The following is a 19,356-nucleotide window of genomic DNA, read 5'->3' as shown; positions in this document are numbered from 1 at the left end:
AGTTTAATTATTCATTATAACTCTTTGTTTTGGTTTAATAATCTATCATAACTCTTTACAAGTTTGATCATTTATAACTATTTTTACAAGTTCCATTATTCATTATATCTTTTTTTTACCAGTTCCATTATTCATTATAAATTTTTATAACTTTAATCATATCATTTAATTTAAAGTGATCTAACCATAAAACAAAAATGTCTTGTCCACTCAGACAAGTTTTACTACACTGATGTCTATAAATCAATGTCCATACATAAATACATGTACAGTGAGTAAATATAACTAGGATCCTCACCTGTACTACTCTGCCGGCTACGACAGCCACATCCATACATATTGGAACTTTCTATGATTGGTTGAGGAGAACTCAGAAGGTGGAGCCGACCAGCAGCTGCCGCCCACGTTACCCTCATGAAACAAGACACTGTCTCTGTAAAGACGTGTACACCCATTGTCTGTAAAACAAAAAAAGTGTTTTCTCACAAACACTGCACAAACCGACTTCTTTGATGGAAAATCATAAACACTATCATGCATATCTATAAAGTATAAATTAAATAATTGGAAACGAACATTTAAATGAATTAATATCAGAATTAACAAATTTGCCAAAATTGATAAGAATTATAAACAGATAATAATCACACATAAATAAAACTGAAAGACTTATTAAGAACATAATTAATTTGAACCTTGGCTGATGGTGAACTCATCTAATATAATTGCTTTACAGATTCCCATATTGAAATCAAGTCCTGCAGATTCTCATATTGAAATGAAATGCATAAAAAGTGTATAATACATTAACCCTAGGATTTTTACCTGTACTGCATGTCCGGCAGCAGTGACTGCTCTCTCCACATTAATGGTTAGTGGACTGGTCAGAGAAGTAGGGGGTGTGGCTGACAAAGTGACCTTGGCTGTATCACCAGCCTCCGAGGGTAAGACTGCTGCTCCGTCTGTACTGACAGCTTCACCAGTGACTGTCTGACCACACAGGAGGAATCTGGCCAGCTGTAGACAGATCGAGTAGCAGCCCTGGCGTGTCGTGTAGTTTAGCTCTGGAGCAAGACTCTCGGGCTGGAGGACATTCACAACCATCTGTAGACCGTCACAGTTGAGGAAGTCTTCACAGAACTGCTGTGCACTCAGCCGTGTCCCTATATCACTTATTGTTGGCATCAGCTTGGAACTCAGTACCTGAAAAAAAAATTATAATCAAATTAGTGATATTTATTATATCAAGTGGCACAGTTGACAGCGAGTCATTTAACAGGTTGTAAGGTTTAGTTCCCCTAAATAGCAGGATATCCGTCTACAAGATAGTTTATCATTATTGTCTGAATTCCATCAGTCGGAAATGGAGTCGAGAATTGTTTTACCTGATGTAACAAAACACATCTTCCAGTGATATAGCCATACATGTGGAGGTATTCCGTGATCATATTTAACACTCAATGCTCTCGCACTTCCCTGATGTGTTGAACTTAAATATCTGAAATTCCTCAAATGTTAATCACTGCAACATAATTTCTGTAGATTATAGAAGATACTGCTACTACATTTGTAAAAACTGTGCACATGAATGGATTTAACAATACAATGTACCACCATCATACCTGGAAGTTAAACTCTGAAACCTTACCTCAAGATTATTTAACAATACAATGTACCACCATCATACCTGGAAGTTAAACCCTGAAACCTTACCTCGAGATTATTTAACAATACAATGTACATACCTGGAAGTTAAACCCTGAAACCTTACCTCGAGATTATTTAACAATACAATGTACCACCATCATACCTGGAAGTTAAACTCTGAAACCTTACCTCGAGATTATCTAACAATACAATGTACCACCATCATACCTGGAAGTTAAACTCTGAAACCTTACCTCGAGATTATTTAACAATACAATGTACCACCATCATACCTGGAAGTTAAACCCTGAAACCTTACCTCGAGATTATTTAACAATACAATGTACCACCATCTTTTCTGGAAGTTAAACCCTGAAACCTTACCTCGAGATTATACAGCACCCTGAAGGCAGACATGTCCTGGGCCCCCGAGTCAAAGAGAACCTTGAGGACCTCCTTCGGGGGTAGACGAGGACTGGACACTGGAGTAATCGTGGCTGTTGTCTTACGTGGACTGGCGCGAGGACTGATGTCATCTCCTGATCCCATCTGTTTGGAGACCTGAAGGATGTTGTTAGGATAAATACAGGATTTACTAATTAGTCAGAGTCAAGTAAGAGGTAAACCACTAACTTTCTTAATTATTTGGCTGTGTTCATTTCCTGCAGACATTCAGATAGCAATGTGTGCTATGTTTGATTAAACATTACTTCAGGTTGCTTAAACTGATTTTCATTTTTTTTATTCTGATCAAAAGTACACTGTAGTGAAATATAAGCTCATTCCATCCAGCATTTATAAATATTGATCGGATATTGACATGATACTGACTGACATTGTCATGATATTCACATGATATTGTCCTGACATTACATAGAAACACCATAGTTGTAAAGTCGACTAGGTTTTCAAGAGATTGGGCCAAACTGAGAAGAGATCCCCAAACAAATAAATCTTTGTACTAGTTGGACAATGCCTTTCAATTATCCACCAAAATTTTGCTGGCATGCAAAATTTATGATCATCATTTATTCTAATGTCAAGCTTTTTCAATTGCATCTGGTTTGAATATATTTGTAGAGATACAGTGCACTTATTTATGCTGAAAAGAGTCACTACCACATACTAGAAGGACACTAACCTTGTTGCTGATGGAGTCGAGGGATTCAGATATGGCCGGATCAGTCGGGATGAGCATCAACAGCTTACGTACTCTAGATGTAATTCTAACGAACAATCAAGATTTACATTTAAACAATAATAATACAAAACAAAATGTTTTAGATGTCTTTCCAACTCTTCCAGGTCATCATAAGCTCAGAATTTTCATTCATATGGTTGATTTTGTAGAGATAAATATTGAACAAATGCGAGGACCAAACTCTTAATCTTACCTTGGTTCATCCAGGTCTGCAAGCTGGTAGAGCATTTCAAACACCTGGCCACCCATAGCCATCACAACCCCTGGTAACATCTTCTCCTGTAGGTGAAATAGGATTTATTTTATAATTCCATACTTGATGACCAAAATACTGCCCCTTCAAGTTTAAGGGTTTAAAGACCAAAAAAGGATGCTATTTTTCCAGCAGTCCTATTCTGCACTACTGTATTTTTGCAGAAAAAAAAACAAAATCACTAAAAACTATTTACATACTTAACACTTTCATAAAAAAATAAAGCCTTTTTCTTTTAAACTGTTGATAAAACAACGAAAATTTGAACCATCTTAATGGCCATTAACGCATACTTTTGTGTAAGTTTTAGGTATATTATAACCCCATTCTAATTAAAATTAAACTTGTAATTTCCGCTCCTCTACAATACTCTACGATACACTTCAATACAAAATCTAAGGATGCCCCGTAGGAGGTCATCTCAGCATGACCTTTGAGCTCAGCCAATCAATGCGCCGCCTATGAAATTTTCTGTGTGATTTCATTCTTCGGAAGTATAAATACTTACACAACGTTCCTGAGGTATTCTGATGGTCGATAGCAACGGTAAACAACATGGCTTCAAACACCCCGGCTTACCAAGATACCTCAACGAATTAATAATTTAACAAACGTTTGCTGTCCGTTTGGTTTTTCCTTCATCATATGTTAGTTTGACAGTGAAGACAACAGCGTCGTGAAAAAAAATAAGTTTGAGAGGGAATATAATTATAACGTGCCCGGTAACGATTTTCGAAATCCAGTTGGCAACACAATCCGTCCTGTCGACGAGATATTGTTTAATCTTTTTCTGTTCTTTTTTTCAATGTAACGTCCAGAGGATTAGCAATATTTTTATTTCTGTGGCCATAAACATAATACAGTAATGTTTGTTAAATTATGCGTACATGTATTTCAAATCAAGCGCTGAATTGAGCCGCAAACACTAAGGAGACGCCACCGAAGGCTCGTGTTAGACTCCTTGTCATTGCTTGATTAATGACAAGTTCTCATTGGCTTATATTTGAAGCTCAAAGGTCATGCTGAGATGACCTCCTACGGGGTATCGTTATATCTTGTATGGCAGTGTATCGTAGAGGAGTGGAAATTACAAGTCTGATTTTAATTAGATTGATTATAACCCTCTCCCCCACCAACACTCCTCCATCTCAACCCAATACATTGTAATGATCACCAATAAGTTCATACCTGTTCCAGATCAAATGTCTGCTTCGAGGTCGGTGTCGCTGGGGGCTGAAAAAAGGACAAAAACATAACAGAACACGGTCAAGAATGCAATTCCAGTTACACAGATATTGGTACCAAGTGATTTAGGTTTCTAAAGAAATATTGTGATTAGTGCAACTAGCTAGTATAGAAACCATGATTATATACATGTATCCAGATACTATATATATGTGTGTATCCAGATACTGCGATATTTATATGTGTATCCAGATACTGTGATATATAATTATATGAGTATCCAAATACATGTACATGTACTATGATTAATCAATTAAAGTATGCAGGCTCTGATTTATATACAAGTATCCAGGTGCTATGATTTATATATGAATATCCACATATTATGATTTATGTATACAAGTATCCATATATTATGATTTATGTATACAAGTATCCATATATTTATGATTTATGTATACAAGTATCCACATATTATGATTTATGTATACAAGTATCCACATATTATGATTTATGTATACAAGTATCCATATATTTATGATTTATGTATACAAGTATCCACATATTATGATTTATGTATACAAGTATCCACATATTATGATTTATATACATACGAGTATCCAGATACATGTAAAATCTGTTATTATTCATATATACAATGTACATACTGTCATATACAGTTGAATTTCATTGTTACATTGTAAAACATGAAACACTGCCATGGCATCACCTTCTGGACCAGGTGGATAGTCTATAGGTATTTTGACAACTTCCACTCACCATTAAAACTCCTGTATTTGATACAGATCAAGTATGTGGTTGAAATAAAGTAGAGGTAGATTATAGTACTGAGAGTGAACAGAGCTGGATCTAGGTTTAGCCACCCAACTACTGCCAAGTTCAAACAAGATACAAGAAATAGGAGGACAGGTATACAGTATAATCCATTTACAAGTTTTCATAATATTTTCTTATTCATAGCAGTAACTGTTCACATGCAATTTTTGATAAGATTACTCTGGTAATCTAAAGATTCCTAAAAAATGTTTAATGGTTTTAATTGATATATGTATTTGTTAGTTTTCTGATTTTGTCCCCGGCTTGGTAACCCCAGGATGGAGGACGTTATACCGCCAATCAATCACTGCTCTCCATCATGAAAGGAAGATTACGGATACTGAAGGCTGAAGACACAATCTTTTTTCATGTTTCTTGCATGATATGTCATCTTGTGAACATAATTATAAATCTTTGTGAGCATTGAATTACCAACCTGCTTAACCTTTCTTCAATATGTTACAATTAACACAATTCAACAAATAAATTCCCAATCTGAAAGCCGAGGATTACATAATTATTGAAGATTTAAAAGGAAACAAGAGGCTCAATGGGCCTGTTTTGCTCACCTGACATTAATACCAAGAAGTGGGTTTTAATAGAAACATTAATTGATAAGTATAATGAGTTTGTTTAGTAAAGTAGAAGTCATTGGTAGTTGATTGCTGTGTTTTATTTCCAGAAATACTGTAATGGATAACATACATAAATGACATAATCACAGATATGGTAGTATACATATACTGTATGAATGCACACGGCAACAAACTTTTGTTATCAAGAAGAAGTTATTAAAAGATTCTTAATAATTTTGACTTCAATGACCTTGAAATTACATTAAGGTCATTCATTTGAATATTAACACCCTAGGCTGGTAGCAACCATCCAGCATATTACAGGCAAAATTTCATCACTCTAAGCCTTTTGAGAAAACCTTGGCTGATTATATTACCTTAAACCCCTCCCTGTGACCCTGGATACAAATCAAGGTCATTCATTTGAACAAACTTAGTATAACTTCACCACAACATGCTACAGCCCAATATCAGGCCCCTGGGCCTCTTGATTATTGAGAAGTTGTTGGAAGATTTTTGCATACTTTTCATCTGTGACCTTGAATCCAGCATGCTACAGGCCCAATATAAGGTCTCTGGGCCTCTTGGATATTAAGAAGAAGGTTGTTTTAAAGACTTAGGCATATTTGAGCCCTGTAACCTTCAATATAGGTCAAGTCCTTCATTTGAACAAACTTGGTAGCTCTTTACCCCAGCATGCCACATGACTAATATCAGGTCTCAAGGCCTTTTGGCTGTTGAGATGAAGCCTTTTAAATGAAAAGTTAATGACAGACGGAGGACTGATGACAGACGACAGACAACAGATGACAGACGACAGATGACAGACGACAGATGGCTGACAATGGACAACAGATGCTGCACCACTGCATCAGCTCACTGGCCCTCCATTATGAATAGAGCAGTAGTGTACGTAAGTAATGCCAGTTACACCCCTGTGGAAGGCTAGTCTGTTCTCTGTGTTTTTAAATCATACAATAAATAAATACACATCTGTTGTGATTGTTAGTCGATATCTGAAAGCAGTGACACAGTAACAGGATATATAAGAGAGGTACAAAATAAATGACGACAGATCCGTGCCAATAAGAATGTGGAAATACAAAGGAAGCAGAGAATACTGTACATATATAAAATGAGCACACGTAGGACAGGCAGTTACCTCATCTATTCTTAGGCTTTCCTGAATCTGGTTAATGGAAAAAAAATCAAATCAACAAAAAGAGCCAGAGAGATATAAACATTCCAACATAAAAACATTATAATTGTATGACATTCCAGGGAGCCATGTAAAGAGAAGTGTCTATCCATGCAGATTTACGACAGTTGTCTCACAGAAGGCACATTCTCCATACTGATATACAGGCAAATACCACTATCAGGTCAAAGTGACAGTTAGTTTTCACAGGAGGAATTAAGATGCTACATGTAGCAGGACTTTCTCAGAGTTTCACTCATAATCAGATGTTTTCACCAACTGCAGATTTAGAGAAGTCCTAAAGGTGTCTTTTCAGAGCAGAAACATTTATTGAATATTTCTTAATAGGTTTTTTACTTAAAAATTTACCACCTCTCCGAGTAATAGATGTTGAAATGAATTCAACATTTACACCACTGAAGCATCTAAATGAAAAGTACATGACATTGTACATGATTCTATATTATTTTTTTTTTAATCTCATTGAATGAGCTAAAAATCTGTATACATTGTTTAAGCAACTTGTTCATTGGCGATGTTTACAGAATTAGAGGTCAATATTAAATCATTAAAGGGGTTAACACCAATTTTTTAAAGATATTTTACGTGAAAATTAGATCTAAGTATCCTGTATCTTTATCATGATTTGACTTACATACCGTATCATACAACAATACACTATTTTTCCGAGAAACTGAAATAAATGCAACTTCTCAACATTGATCAAAATGATACAAGTCCCTAAAGCAAAATCAGTCCTCCCCAAAAAGAATATGGTTGAAGGAGCAAGCAACCTATTTAATGTCCAACCCATATGGAAAAGTAACTTCTACACCTTTGATGCAGCAAAAACCAAACACAATATTATACTAAAGTAATTCAGCATTTACACTGAAACTTTGATAGGTTTGAATTCCTTGTCAAGGACACAATGAAGAGAGAAGCCCCCTCCCTTTCTCAAAGGCGGATTCTTGAAATTATTCATCTACGATATGTTCTGAATTCCAAAACATGCATGATTAAGGACAAAATTTTAGTGTTTTATGTGAAACAAAACTTGACATATGAGCAATATAGACTAACATATTCAGCTCTCCAGTCATGCTGTTACAGAAATTACTTGGTTTGTGTATACTTACTTCCTTGACCTGTGAGGACTGGAGTGTTGAGGATGTAGATGGTCGTACTTGGTTTGTGTAAACTTACCTCCTTGACCTGTGAGGACTGGAGTGACGAGAATGTAGATAGTCGTACTTGGTTTGTGTATACTTACTTCCTTGACCTGTGAGGACTGGAGTGCTGAGGGTGTGGATAGTCGTACTTGGTTTGTGTATACTTACTTCCTTGACCTGTGAGGACTGGAGTGTTGAGGATGTGGATAGTCGTACTTGGTTTGTGTATACTTACTTCCTTGACCTGTGAGGACTGGAGTGCCGAGGATGTGGATAGTCGTACTTGGTTTGTGTACACTTATTCCTTGACCCGTGAGGACTGGAGTGCTGAGGATGTGGATAGTCGTACTTGGTTTGTGTATACTTACTTCCTTGACCTGTGAGGACTGGAGTGCCGAGGATGTAGATAGTCGTACTTGGTTCGTGTATACTTACTTCCTTGACCTGTGAGGACTGGAGTGCCGAGGATGTAGATAGTCGTACTTGGTTTGTGTATACTTACTTCCTTGACCTGTGAGGACTGGAGTGCCGAGGATGTAGATAGTCGTACTTGGTTTGTGTACACTTATTCCTTGACCTGTGAGGACTGGAGTGCTGAGGGTGTGGATAGTCGTACTTGGTTTGTGTATACTTACTTCCTTGACCTGTGAGGACTGGAGTGCCTGAGGATGTAGATAGTCGTACTTGGTTTGTGTATACTTACTTCCTTGACCTGTGAGGACTGGAGTGCTGAGGGTGTAGATAGTCGTACTTGTATCACCTGGTTGTCTTCAATTTCCAGTTGGTTCAACAATTTCTGATCATCATTGATCCCCAGCTGAAAAATGACATTTGTTACTAATGATCAATAGCAATTCTACTTTTAAATGTCTACAGCCTTCATTAAGCAAAATCTTATGTGCATATTCTAGTAATGACAAAGCATCTAACACTAATGTTACATAGGAATGTTGATTTGGGCATATTTAAATTTTCACTCATTCCAATTCAAAATTCCCATTAATCAATATGAAAATTCAATTTGAATAACCAATCTTTTCATTTTTATCTTTTATATATTTCTAAGGAAAAACAACAAAAAAACAAATGATATTCATAGCTAATTGCTTTGAAAATACAATTTGTAGCATTAAAAATACATATGTACTATTTGTTGTTCTGAAAATACAATTTATTGAACAAATCACATCATTTTCATCTTCTAATACATGACTTGGAGGAAAAATAAAAGATAAATTTCATTTCGTCCATACCATTTTGTCTTGAGCGACCACCTGTATGTTTTCTGGAGCCTGTCGTAGTTTACTTGCTATCTTTGACCGGATAGATCCAAGAGTTTCATTACTATGACACTGCAAACAACATTTTAATTAATATTCAAACAAAAATATTACTGAAAAATCTAGGAACAAACATTCAACATTTATGTTTACATGGTCCAAATCTGTCGGAGCTTTTTATAAACAGTCACAATATCACAACAAGTGTGGTAGACAGGGAAAAAATTCCTTTTGATACAAGTTAGTTAATGTTTTTACAGCAACTAAGGAACCATCTGGTGAACCTTAATGTCACAGAAGTCAGGTTTATATAATAATAATTAAGGAGCAATTGCGAAAGGTTAAAAACTTGGTAGCTTTACATGGAAAAAAATTACCAAAACTGTATGTATCATGTGACTCATTACCAAAGTCTGGGTAGAATTATGTATCACGTGACTCATTACCAAAGACTGGGTAGAATTATGTATCACGTGACTCATTACCAAAGACTGGGTAGAATTATGTATCATGTGACTCATTACCAAAGTCTGGGTAGAATTATGTATCATGTGACTCATTACCAAAGTCTGGGTAGAATTATGTATCATGTGACTCATTACCAAAGTCTGGGTAGAATTATGTATCACGTGACTTATTACCAAAGACTGGGTAGAATTATGTATCATGTGACTCATTACCAAAGTCTGGGTAGAATTATGTATCATGTGACTCATTACCAAAGTCTGGGTAGAATTATGTATCACGTGACTTATTACCTAAGACTGGGTAGAATTATGTATCACGTGACTCATTACCAAAGTCTGGGTAAATTATGTATCATGTGACTCATTACCAAAGTCTGGGTAGAATTATGTATCATGTGACTTATTACCTAAGACTGGGTAGAATTATGTATCATGTGACTCATTACCTAAGACTGGGTAGAATTATGTATCATGTGACTCATTACCAAAGTCTGGGTAGAATTATGTATCATGTGACTCATTACCTAAGACTGGGTAGAATTATGTATCATGTGACTCATTACCAAAGTCTGGGTAGAATTATGTATCATGTGACTCATTACCTAAGACTGGGTAGAATTATGTATCATGTGACTCATTACCTAAGACTGGGTAGAATTATGTATCATGTGACTCATTACCAAAGTCTGGGTAGAATTATGTATCATGTGACTCATTACCAAAGTCTGGGTAGAATTATGTATCACATGACTCATTACCAAAGTCTGGGTAGAATTATGTACTTTGTCGGTTAATATCAAACTCTTTAGGTTATTAAATGTCCATGCTCATCTCAACCAGAAATAATAGTTTTATAATATTGACAGGTAATCAAATGATTGTATTATAATATTGACAGGTAATCAAATGATTGTATTATAATATTGACAGGTAATCTATTGATTGTATTATAATATTGACAGGTAATCAAATGATTGTATTATAATATTGACAGGTAAATTAATCAAATGACAGTTTTATAATATTGACAGGTAATCAAATGATTGTATTATAATATTGACAGGTAATCAAATGATTGTATTATAATATTGACATGTAATCAAATGATAGTATTATAATATTGACAGGTAATCAAATGACAGTATTATAATATTGACAGGTGATTAAATAATAGTATTATAATATTGACAGGTAATCAAATGCCTTTATACATTACATACCACAAGAAGAAATTCTTGTTTGGGTGACTCAGATGTTACTGTGAGGTTCATCTGATGCCCATGAAAGGATGCGCCATGAGGAAGGATGGTCCGTGTCGTGTGGTGAGTCTCCTCGACATTTAGTACATACTCCTCCGCAATCCACATCAATCGCTCAATGTTCATCAGCTTAATGTTCCTAAACAATAAATATTTTTGATTGGCTACAGATTGGTGAGCAGAACATTTGAATGAAAAGTAATTCCTTAATATAACATGCTATTTCAAATAAAACAAATAAATAAATAAACATGTAATTGAAGTATAATTTGTTTAAATGGAATTTCAATGTCTTTGAAGTTTTTAAGTAACAAATTAGAAACAATAACTTCTGAATCACATCAACATATTTTTTTTTATAAAAATAACAAGTTATAGTAGAAGGAAAATTCTCCAAATTGCTGGAAAAACAAAAATAAATCTTACCGAGACGGTAAAGGTACGTTGGCCACTTCTGGTACAATGGCAGCTGTCAGAGTTTTGGTTGCCCAGGAGATTGACTGAGCTATCACAGTGCCACCTATACCAATCATGGCCGCCTGTAAATAGATAAATTTCAGCGGTCACAATTTTATTATTAATACATATTGATTTTTATTTTGACAAGTCAAGTAATAGGAAGTTAAAACATTTTTGATTTAATGAATCTCAAATGAGTAGTGAAATCACAATTAAAGAACTTCTCAGATTTTAAAACTTTAAATAATTGACCAATGCTTTAGCAGTATATTTTGTATTACTAATTTGATCACATGACTTTACCTTCCAGTATTTATATTCGTGGATGATAACTTAGTTTACACTCTAACTGAATGACTAATGTTATATTGAAATAATAGTTAATCTATACTTAAATTAGTAACAGATGCATAATGTGGAATTATTTTTAAATTGTTTGAAGTATTCCATGCCTGCCAGCTCTCCTTTTTTTTGAAGAAACTCCACATTTTCTTTTTCTACCTTAAATCATTTTCAAGAAATAAGCATTTCTATGTAAGCAAATCAAAACTAGAGATTTTCCTTATTTTCCTTTTCTTTATCTAGACTGATTCTAGAAACATACCTCTAGTCTGCTCTTACTGTCAGCGATGAATTTTTTGTGTAGTATCACAGGGTCCTATAAAATTCAAAAAGACAGCTTTTTAGTCGAAGCAAAAAGTACCAAAACAAAATAAACATCATCATCATCATCATCACTGTTGGCCTGCCTGGATGGAAGTGCGCCAAGGGTCTTATGTGGGGGAAAACCAATTACCTGGAGAAAACCAGCATCGTCAGACAAGGACAGGTAGCAAAACCTTTCCCCTTGTAATTAGGAAGTAGAACTCAGTCACCTTGATCACTTAACAAGATAATGTTAGCTTCTTTACTAAACAGCATGAATTCAGGCTTTCATACATATCCATTGAATTATTTTGGTAACAAGTACAACAGTTCAACACATATTGTTTCTTATTGTGGTAGCTGATTTACCTGCATATAGGTAAGTCAAATATGTTATTAGATTTTCTGATAAGCCAGGACAGAAAGAGAGTGTACCATACCTTTTTAAGTCTAGGTGCCAGGTTTGTGTAGAGAACGGACAAAAGTAGAGAGATGGCTTGGCTAGCGATGGACTCATCTGGGGTGTTGAGACAGATCTCCCAAATATAATCCAATCCAAACAGTTCACTCTTTTCTACAACCTGATAAAAACAATTTCACAAATATAATGCAGTCCAAACAGTTGTGTAAGGGACAAAGATGGGACTTGAGTTGTTGCATTTGTACAGCCATGATTTCCTTGCTGAGTGGCCAACATGCTCCTAGTTAAATGATATGACACAAGTTTTAGTTTAATCCCTGGGGTGCTAGCAGCATGTAATATAATCTCATTCTCTATTTTATCAAGTCTCGCTCAGCTTACCCGAGTTTATAGACTGGTCACAGTAACTGTAGCTAAGGTAACATGTCTGTCATTGTACGATATGTAGAGATAAATCATCCCAATCACCAGCATACTGTAAAATTTGCATCCAGAAAATAGCTGTTAATATGGAACTCTATGTATACATATCAGTTATATTCCACTTACCAATTTATTTCCGTCAGGTTTAAGGCGATGTTCAAATTTATTGACGTTTTCAAAGAAGCTTTTAAAACAGGTAAATCCTGAAATCAAACAATCGACATTTTTGTTAATTCTTAGTTACCTCAGCAAGCAAATGGATCACACATCCATCCTGGAAATTTCAATTTTTTAAGAAGGATATATCATGTATTCTCATTTGTACAATTTACCATGATTAGGCAGATTTTCTGTGATAATCATATGTAGTAACTTTTGACCAAACAAAACTTCGAAAGTACTTGGGTGTCAACTCCATTGATTTTGTTAATCCTCCTGACATTGGCTATAATTTTATCATGACCAGCTGAAATTGTGATAAATACTATAATCACCAAATATTGAATCACTATCAATAAGAACTAAAAACGTTGACATCACTTTTAGGAAGCTGATAATAGTAATGTCTTTTGGTGCGGTTTCCGACTATCTATTAGTACATTTTGCTACCCAATTTAAGATGGCAGTCAGCAGAACTGACATCTATGATTAAGAAAGGAGAAAGGCTTTGTCACCTTCATGTAAGTAAATCAGTGACAGCTATAACCATTGTTTGTTTTTAAGTGATATACTGTAATCATAAAACCTAGATCCATGATAAATTTCTACTTTCGCAAATTTTTCTTGTTTTCATCAGGAGTACCTGTAGGATATATATTTGACGGTCTGAGGAATACACTGTATCCTAATCATACAGGTAATTCCACTTCATAGAAGGTTTATGAAGCTTATCAGGATATGTTAGATTTAATCTCACCCAGGGTTTGATAACTTAACAAGTCTTCTTATCCTAAATCTCATATGAAATGGCAACGAATACAAGATTCTAGATCTTGAAGCTACATCTCTAACACAAAGTAAAAGCTAAGCATGAGATTCTGTCTTTTTTTTTTTTAATTTAGATAAAAAAGAACGTAGAAAGTGAGTAAATCATTAAATGCATCCCCATGTGGTCTGCCTCTGTATTTGTTATGTAAATTTTAATCTTATAAGCGATCATTTTTATAACATGATTATTAATTCTTCCATGTGTTGGGTATTCAATAGATATATTTCTATACTGTGTGTGCTGTTTTTGTACTGATCAGTTTATTTACATCATCTTTACCACCAATAGCTGGTTCATGTGATTAATTTGAAGTGATACCTTTCTCACTGAGTTTTGCAGGGTCCAGTTTTAAGAGCTCTTTCTGGAACAGCTGACTCTGTGTTTCCATTTCTAGGTCGGTGAGTCCATGACTGAACCAGTCATAACAGGTCTGTAAATCAAGATTCATGAAGAAAAACCAGGTTCGTATTTAATAAATAACTCAGGTCTGTAAATCAAGATTTATGAAGATAAACCAAGTTTGTATCTAATAAATAACTCAAGTTCTTTCTTATTTCTTGAAACAAGATGTACATGCAAAGTTTATATATTACAAATTACTGGCTTCTGATTACATTGTTAAGACCTATATACATTATGGGGGCCTGAAATATACATAACAGGGACCTAGAAATGATGAGTCCTGATTGGCTGAGATAAGTAAAGGTCAGTCAGTGTACAGCTACAGTAGCTTGTAGAGGAATTACAAAATTGTTAAGAATGTTTTGCATACTGTAAAGGTTTTTTAATTGTTTAAATTTTCAGTTTTACCAAATCCACAGAAATTAAGAACCAGGTAACAATACTGATTAGGATATATTTTTTGTGATTGGACTTTATCCTCAAAAATAGCAAAATACAGAGTTCCTTGGAATCAACATTATTTACAATACTTTCCTCTGTACATAGATTTACACCTCAACAGTGAAAGATATTTCATAAATTACTGAACCCTTACGGTACTAAAATAACACTTAACAGCATTGTTTAATTTTGAATAATTCTATAAAATAGGGAAAGAAACTTCCTAATGTAGGAAATATCATATCATATTGGCCATTTTATTTTTCTGATCAAAAATCTAAATTTAAATAGCACAACTAGGGACCGAGGGAAACCTACACATAAAGTTTGAGGAATATCCGTCTGGTACTCTTCAAGAAATAGCATTAACAAGGACTGTTAGGGACAAACAACAGACGAGGGACCACAGGCGCAAGGTGATTTGAATAGCGCACCATCTGATGATGGTAGTCTAATAACAATAAAATAATTTTGATGATTTGTTTTTTTGACCAACCTCCCTGTCCCAGTCACAGGCCTCGGGACTGCCGATCAAGGTGCCCCATATATCTCGTGCCCTGCTCCATGGAAGATAGAGGGCACCCTCTTGTAACATGTACTGGAGAAAACTTAGGTGGTTGGTAACATACTGTAGAAAAAAATAGAAAAAATATTACATTATTTCATTTAGTTACTAATGTTGTTTCTTGTTTGTTGTTGACTTGTTTCCATCTTTCCAGTTTGAGTAGACACAAACCTTGATATACAGTACTCAGATTTCCTATTGACCAGTGATTCTATCAAACTTGATGACTATACAAAAGATTACTTATCATTTTTTTCCCATGTTTTCATTTTTAATTGGATTTAGAGCAAAAATGACATAAATTTTAATGTCTCTATTTTTGCAATTTTTATGTAAGATCCCTGAAAATAACATCTATAACATTAAGATGACAATACTGCAAACTGACACTTTTGGTACAGTTGAATTTATCTCCATAGTGATTATCAACAGACAGTATAAATATCACGGTGTGTGAATACCAAAATTAACACCAAGGGAAAACAGATGTCACACATGAAGGGTAATATTCCATGGTACAGTGGATATAAGAAATGTTTCAGAAATTTATCAATTGATATATATGTTGATAATACTTCTATTATGTTGTAAAAAATCAAAATATCCCAGCATATTTCTTTCAATTTCAATCTCTGTCCAATACAAATGTATATCAGCCTTCTTGAATGTCATTAATAAAATTCAATGTATTTGTATACGAATCCAAATTCAGTATCATTTATTCAAAATAAATCAATCCAAATTAATTTCCACAGAAAACTTTAAGATTCATTGATCAAAAGAAAACATTTGGGGTTACATATATTAAGAAAAACAATTCAGGACAAAAAAATATCAGATTAATGTTGGACCATATAATTTTAATAAACAGTACGCATGTATATCAAAAGGCTTTTGGAGGAACTAGAGAAAAAAATGAGAATTCACAAAATTATCAAGAGACTGACCTCAGAATGCATGTAGCGTCCATCAACAAGGGTGTGTTGACCTAGCTGACCATCACCTGTTGAAGCCACAGCCATTTTGTGACACTTGACAAGACTGTTGGTGACAAGCTTGATGACATCATGGTTCTTGTTGAGTTCATGGAGAATACCCTGTCAACAGATGATAATGTACATACACTATATAGGGCGAGGATTATCTACATGTAAGATACAGATTTATACCAGAAATATATGTACATGTTTATTAAATAACCAATTTCTTTACAGCGCTGCGCGCTGAAGTGTGTACGGTCAAAGTGTAACACAAGTACGACAGGTATTGGTACTACATTACTGTGTATCGACAGTACTCTAACAAAGTCGATCGCGCTGAGTAAGCGTTGATTTGATTGGTCGAACTGAATGCACACACCTTTCTCAGCACTCGTGTGCACATGAGTAAACTTGCGAGAATGGCGGTTATGAAAATGTTCTTCAAGTGAAATATTCAGTGACAAGTTTATAAATGAAGGTCCATATATGAATTTATCCTGCAACTGCCACCGCATTGTCGGAATACACCCACCGTATATATATTTTTGCTGTATATACGGCAGTGACGGAAAACAGCTGTATTTTGGAATCTTAGCACGTGCGTCAGTTCGACTGACCTACTTCAAAGTGAAACTACGTTTAAAAGACGAACATATTTCTGTGATATTTGACACCGTTTCACATAAAAATGATTATTTTTGATGATTATTTTCATGACTGTTGGAGGATAAATAGAATACATAGTCAGCGTTTTAAAATATAAGCTGTATTTCTGGCTCGGGACAGAAAGACAAAAGTGGCGATTTCTTTACCCTCGCCAAAATACAGCTTATATTTTAAGACACTGACCATGTATTCTTTATGTATATACTATACATACATATATGGAACGTCATCACCATCGTGCCAAGCCCCTGTGCTCCGGAACCCAGTTTTGTCTGATGTTTGACCCTTCCAAATTACATGTAAACTGAATCGCTATCGTGACCCAGATAGTTTAGCTTGTACACGAGGTGTGAAAGGAAGTGCAAATGCTATCTACCCTATACAATGGACTTTCCCACTCTCAAATCAGTGTATTGGGAAAATATATCACCGAACTGAAGGGTCGACCTGGTCAGCTGGTGACAAAGTTCGAAGGGCTGGTTAGCTTGACGATCATCAATCAATACGTGCGTAATTTTCAAATACACTGACTGTGTTGTCCATATTGAAAGAACATCTGCATAATAAACATTTAAATGTATAAATATTAGATATATTGTAAATTTAGCTGGTTAAACCTTGCAAGTTGCAGTTATACACATGTAGTTGTGAGCTTATACATGTAATGCAAATCACCTTGGTTACTTACATGTCTGACAAAAAACAGGGAAACTATAGGTCTAGACGGTGTACACGACGGTACGCATATAACGTACTACTTCAAACATGTAAAATTCCAAGGGCCGTGTTTACACCAGAGGGAAAAGTGAAGATAAAAAAACGAGAAAAAACTGTTTATAATCTACATTCAGAAGGACTCTCATATTCAGCCATCAGTGATAAGACCGGTTTGTCTAATCAGGATGTCGCAAAATTATGAAGATTTTTTATGCGACTAAGTCTTTAGCGCCCATCGTCAAACGGAAACCACTGAAAAGTAAAAAGGTGATTCAAGATGTTATGGAATTCATCGAATTCAAAAAGAAATGTAAACCAAGTATTTAAGATGCTCTGGATTTCCCTGCTTCGTTCATGTCTGGATTTTTCCGACAGTGTGGATATGTATTATCACGGAAGGTATCATATAAGTTGTTCATAACAACATGGCATATATATGTGTGTAACAACCCATGTGTTCAACGAGTACCAGATCTTTATTAAATGCTTAAAACTTAACGTAAAAGTTGTCGTTGTTTTGCATAGTCATGTAATTATATATAATCGCACACGTGTGTATACACAGTTGATTGATTGATTGATGGGGCTTAACGTCCTTGTTCCGGTTATAACCGAGCCTAGGACACGTGTATACACAGTCACGGTCCTGGTACAGTACATACTCCGTGTTCGCCCCGCCTCTTTCGGCACAGAACCAATCAGGAAGGTCGATACATTGTTTCAAGCTTATCGGTTGGCGATTCAATACAATCAACAGTTGCTGTACTACTATTGAAAAAGTACCGTACACACTTCAGCGCACAGCGCTGTAATATGTGTTTTACCATATTTTACCGGTTTTAAAACTATATGCTTGGGAATAAGCCAACCCCACATTTTCCACATTATCTCTGCATAGGCCCATATTTGGGAACTACTACTTCTACTTCTACTTTTACTTCTATTCTACTTTAACTTTTACTTCTACTTCTATTCTACTTCTACTTCTATTCTACTTCTATTCTACTTCTACTTCTACTTCTACTTCTACTTCTACTTCTATTCTACTTCTACTTCTATTCTACTTTCTATTCTACTTTTACTTCTATTCTACTTCTACTTCTATTCTACTTCTACTTCTACTTCTATTCTACTTCTACTTCTATTCTACTTCTACTTCTACTTCTACTTCTACTTCTATTCTACTTCTACTTCTATTCTACTTCTACTTCTATTCTACTTCTACTTCTACTTCTACTTCTACTTCTTCTACTTCTACTTCTATTCTACTTCTACTTCTATTCTACTTCTATTCTACTTCTACTTCTATTCTACTTCTACTTCTACTTCTACTTCTATTCTACTTCTACTTCTCTTCTACTTCAAATCCTCAATGGAAAAAAAAAATAATGAAAAAGTTAAACAAAGATGTTGTGATAATGATTATCTGTAAAAACTTTCTTTTCTAATTAAAACAACCATTTACACTGAAAACCTAACGAAAAACAATTTGCATCTGATGAAAACAATCTTTTATAGCGATATTTACCTTATTCTAGATAAATAACAGCCATCTTTAATTTACATATTTTGCTT

At 34.8% G+C, this 19,356-nt stretch overlaps 1 protein-coding gene across 2 annotated transcripts in view; it reads right to left on the bottom strand.

Moving 5' to 3' along the window:
* Nucleotides 1-19,356, bottom strand: part of LOC117325502 (ubiquitin carboxyl-terminal hydrolase 24-like) — a 75,672-nt gene that overhangs the window by 47,061 nt on the left and 9,255 nt on the right. The window contains exons 16-32 of one of the 2 annotated variants that reach the window (XM_033881762.1): nt 16,366-16,515; nt 15,350-15,481; nt 14,329-14,440; nt 13,149-13,225; nt 12,619-12,759; nt 12,138-12,191; nt 11,501-11,613; nt 11,036-11,213; nt 9,322-9,420; nt 8,772-8,885; nt 6,861-6,887; nt 4,290-4,334; nt 3,042-3,127; nt 2,789-2,873; nt 2,032-2,208; nt 826-1,203; nt 299-458 (exon numbers count right to left, since the gene is read on the bottom strand). In XM_033881762.1, the coding sequence (XP_033737653.1) occupies nt 299-458; nt 826-1,203; nt 2,032-2,208; nt 2,789-2,873; nt 3,042-3,127; nt 4,290-4,334; nt 6,861-6,887; nt 8,772-8,885; nt 9,322-9,420; nt 11,036-11,213; nt 11,501-11,613; nt 12,138-12,191; nt 12,619-12,759; nt 13,149-13,225; nt 14,329-14,440; nt 15,350-15,481; nt 16,366-16,515 (2,128 nt within the window). The remainder of the gene's footprint in view (nt 1-298; nt 459-825; nt 1,204-2,031; nt 2,209-2,788; nt 2,874-3,041; nt 3,128-4,289; nt 4,335-6,860; nt 6,888-8,771; nt 8,886-9,321; nt 9,421-11,035; nt 11,214-11,500; nt 11,614-12,137; nt 12,192-12,618; nt 12,760-13,148; nt 13,226-14,328; nt 14,441-15,349; nt 15,482-16,365; nt 16,516-19,356) is intronic. The other variant, XM_033881763.1, reaches the window with a different exon arrangement.

The sequence above is a fragment of the Pecten maximus genome, chromosome 4 (assembly GCF_902652985.1).
Source record: "Pecten maximus chromosome 4, xPecMax1.1, whole genome shotgun sequence".
Taxonomy (NCBI): domain Eukaryota; kingdom Metazoa; phylum Mollusca; class Bivalvia; order Pectinida; family Pectinidae; genus Pecten; species Pecten maximus.
The sequence above is the reverse complement of the archived record's forward strand: the minus strand, read 5'-3'. Positions and strand labels throughout refer to the sequence as shown.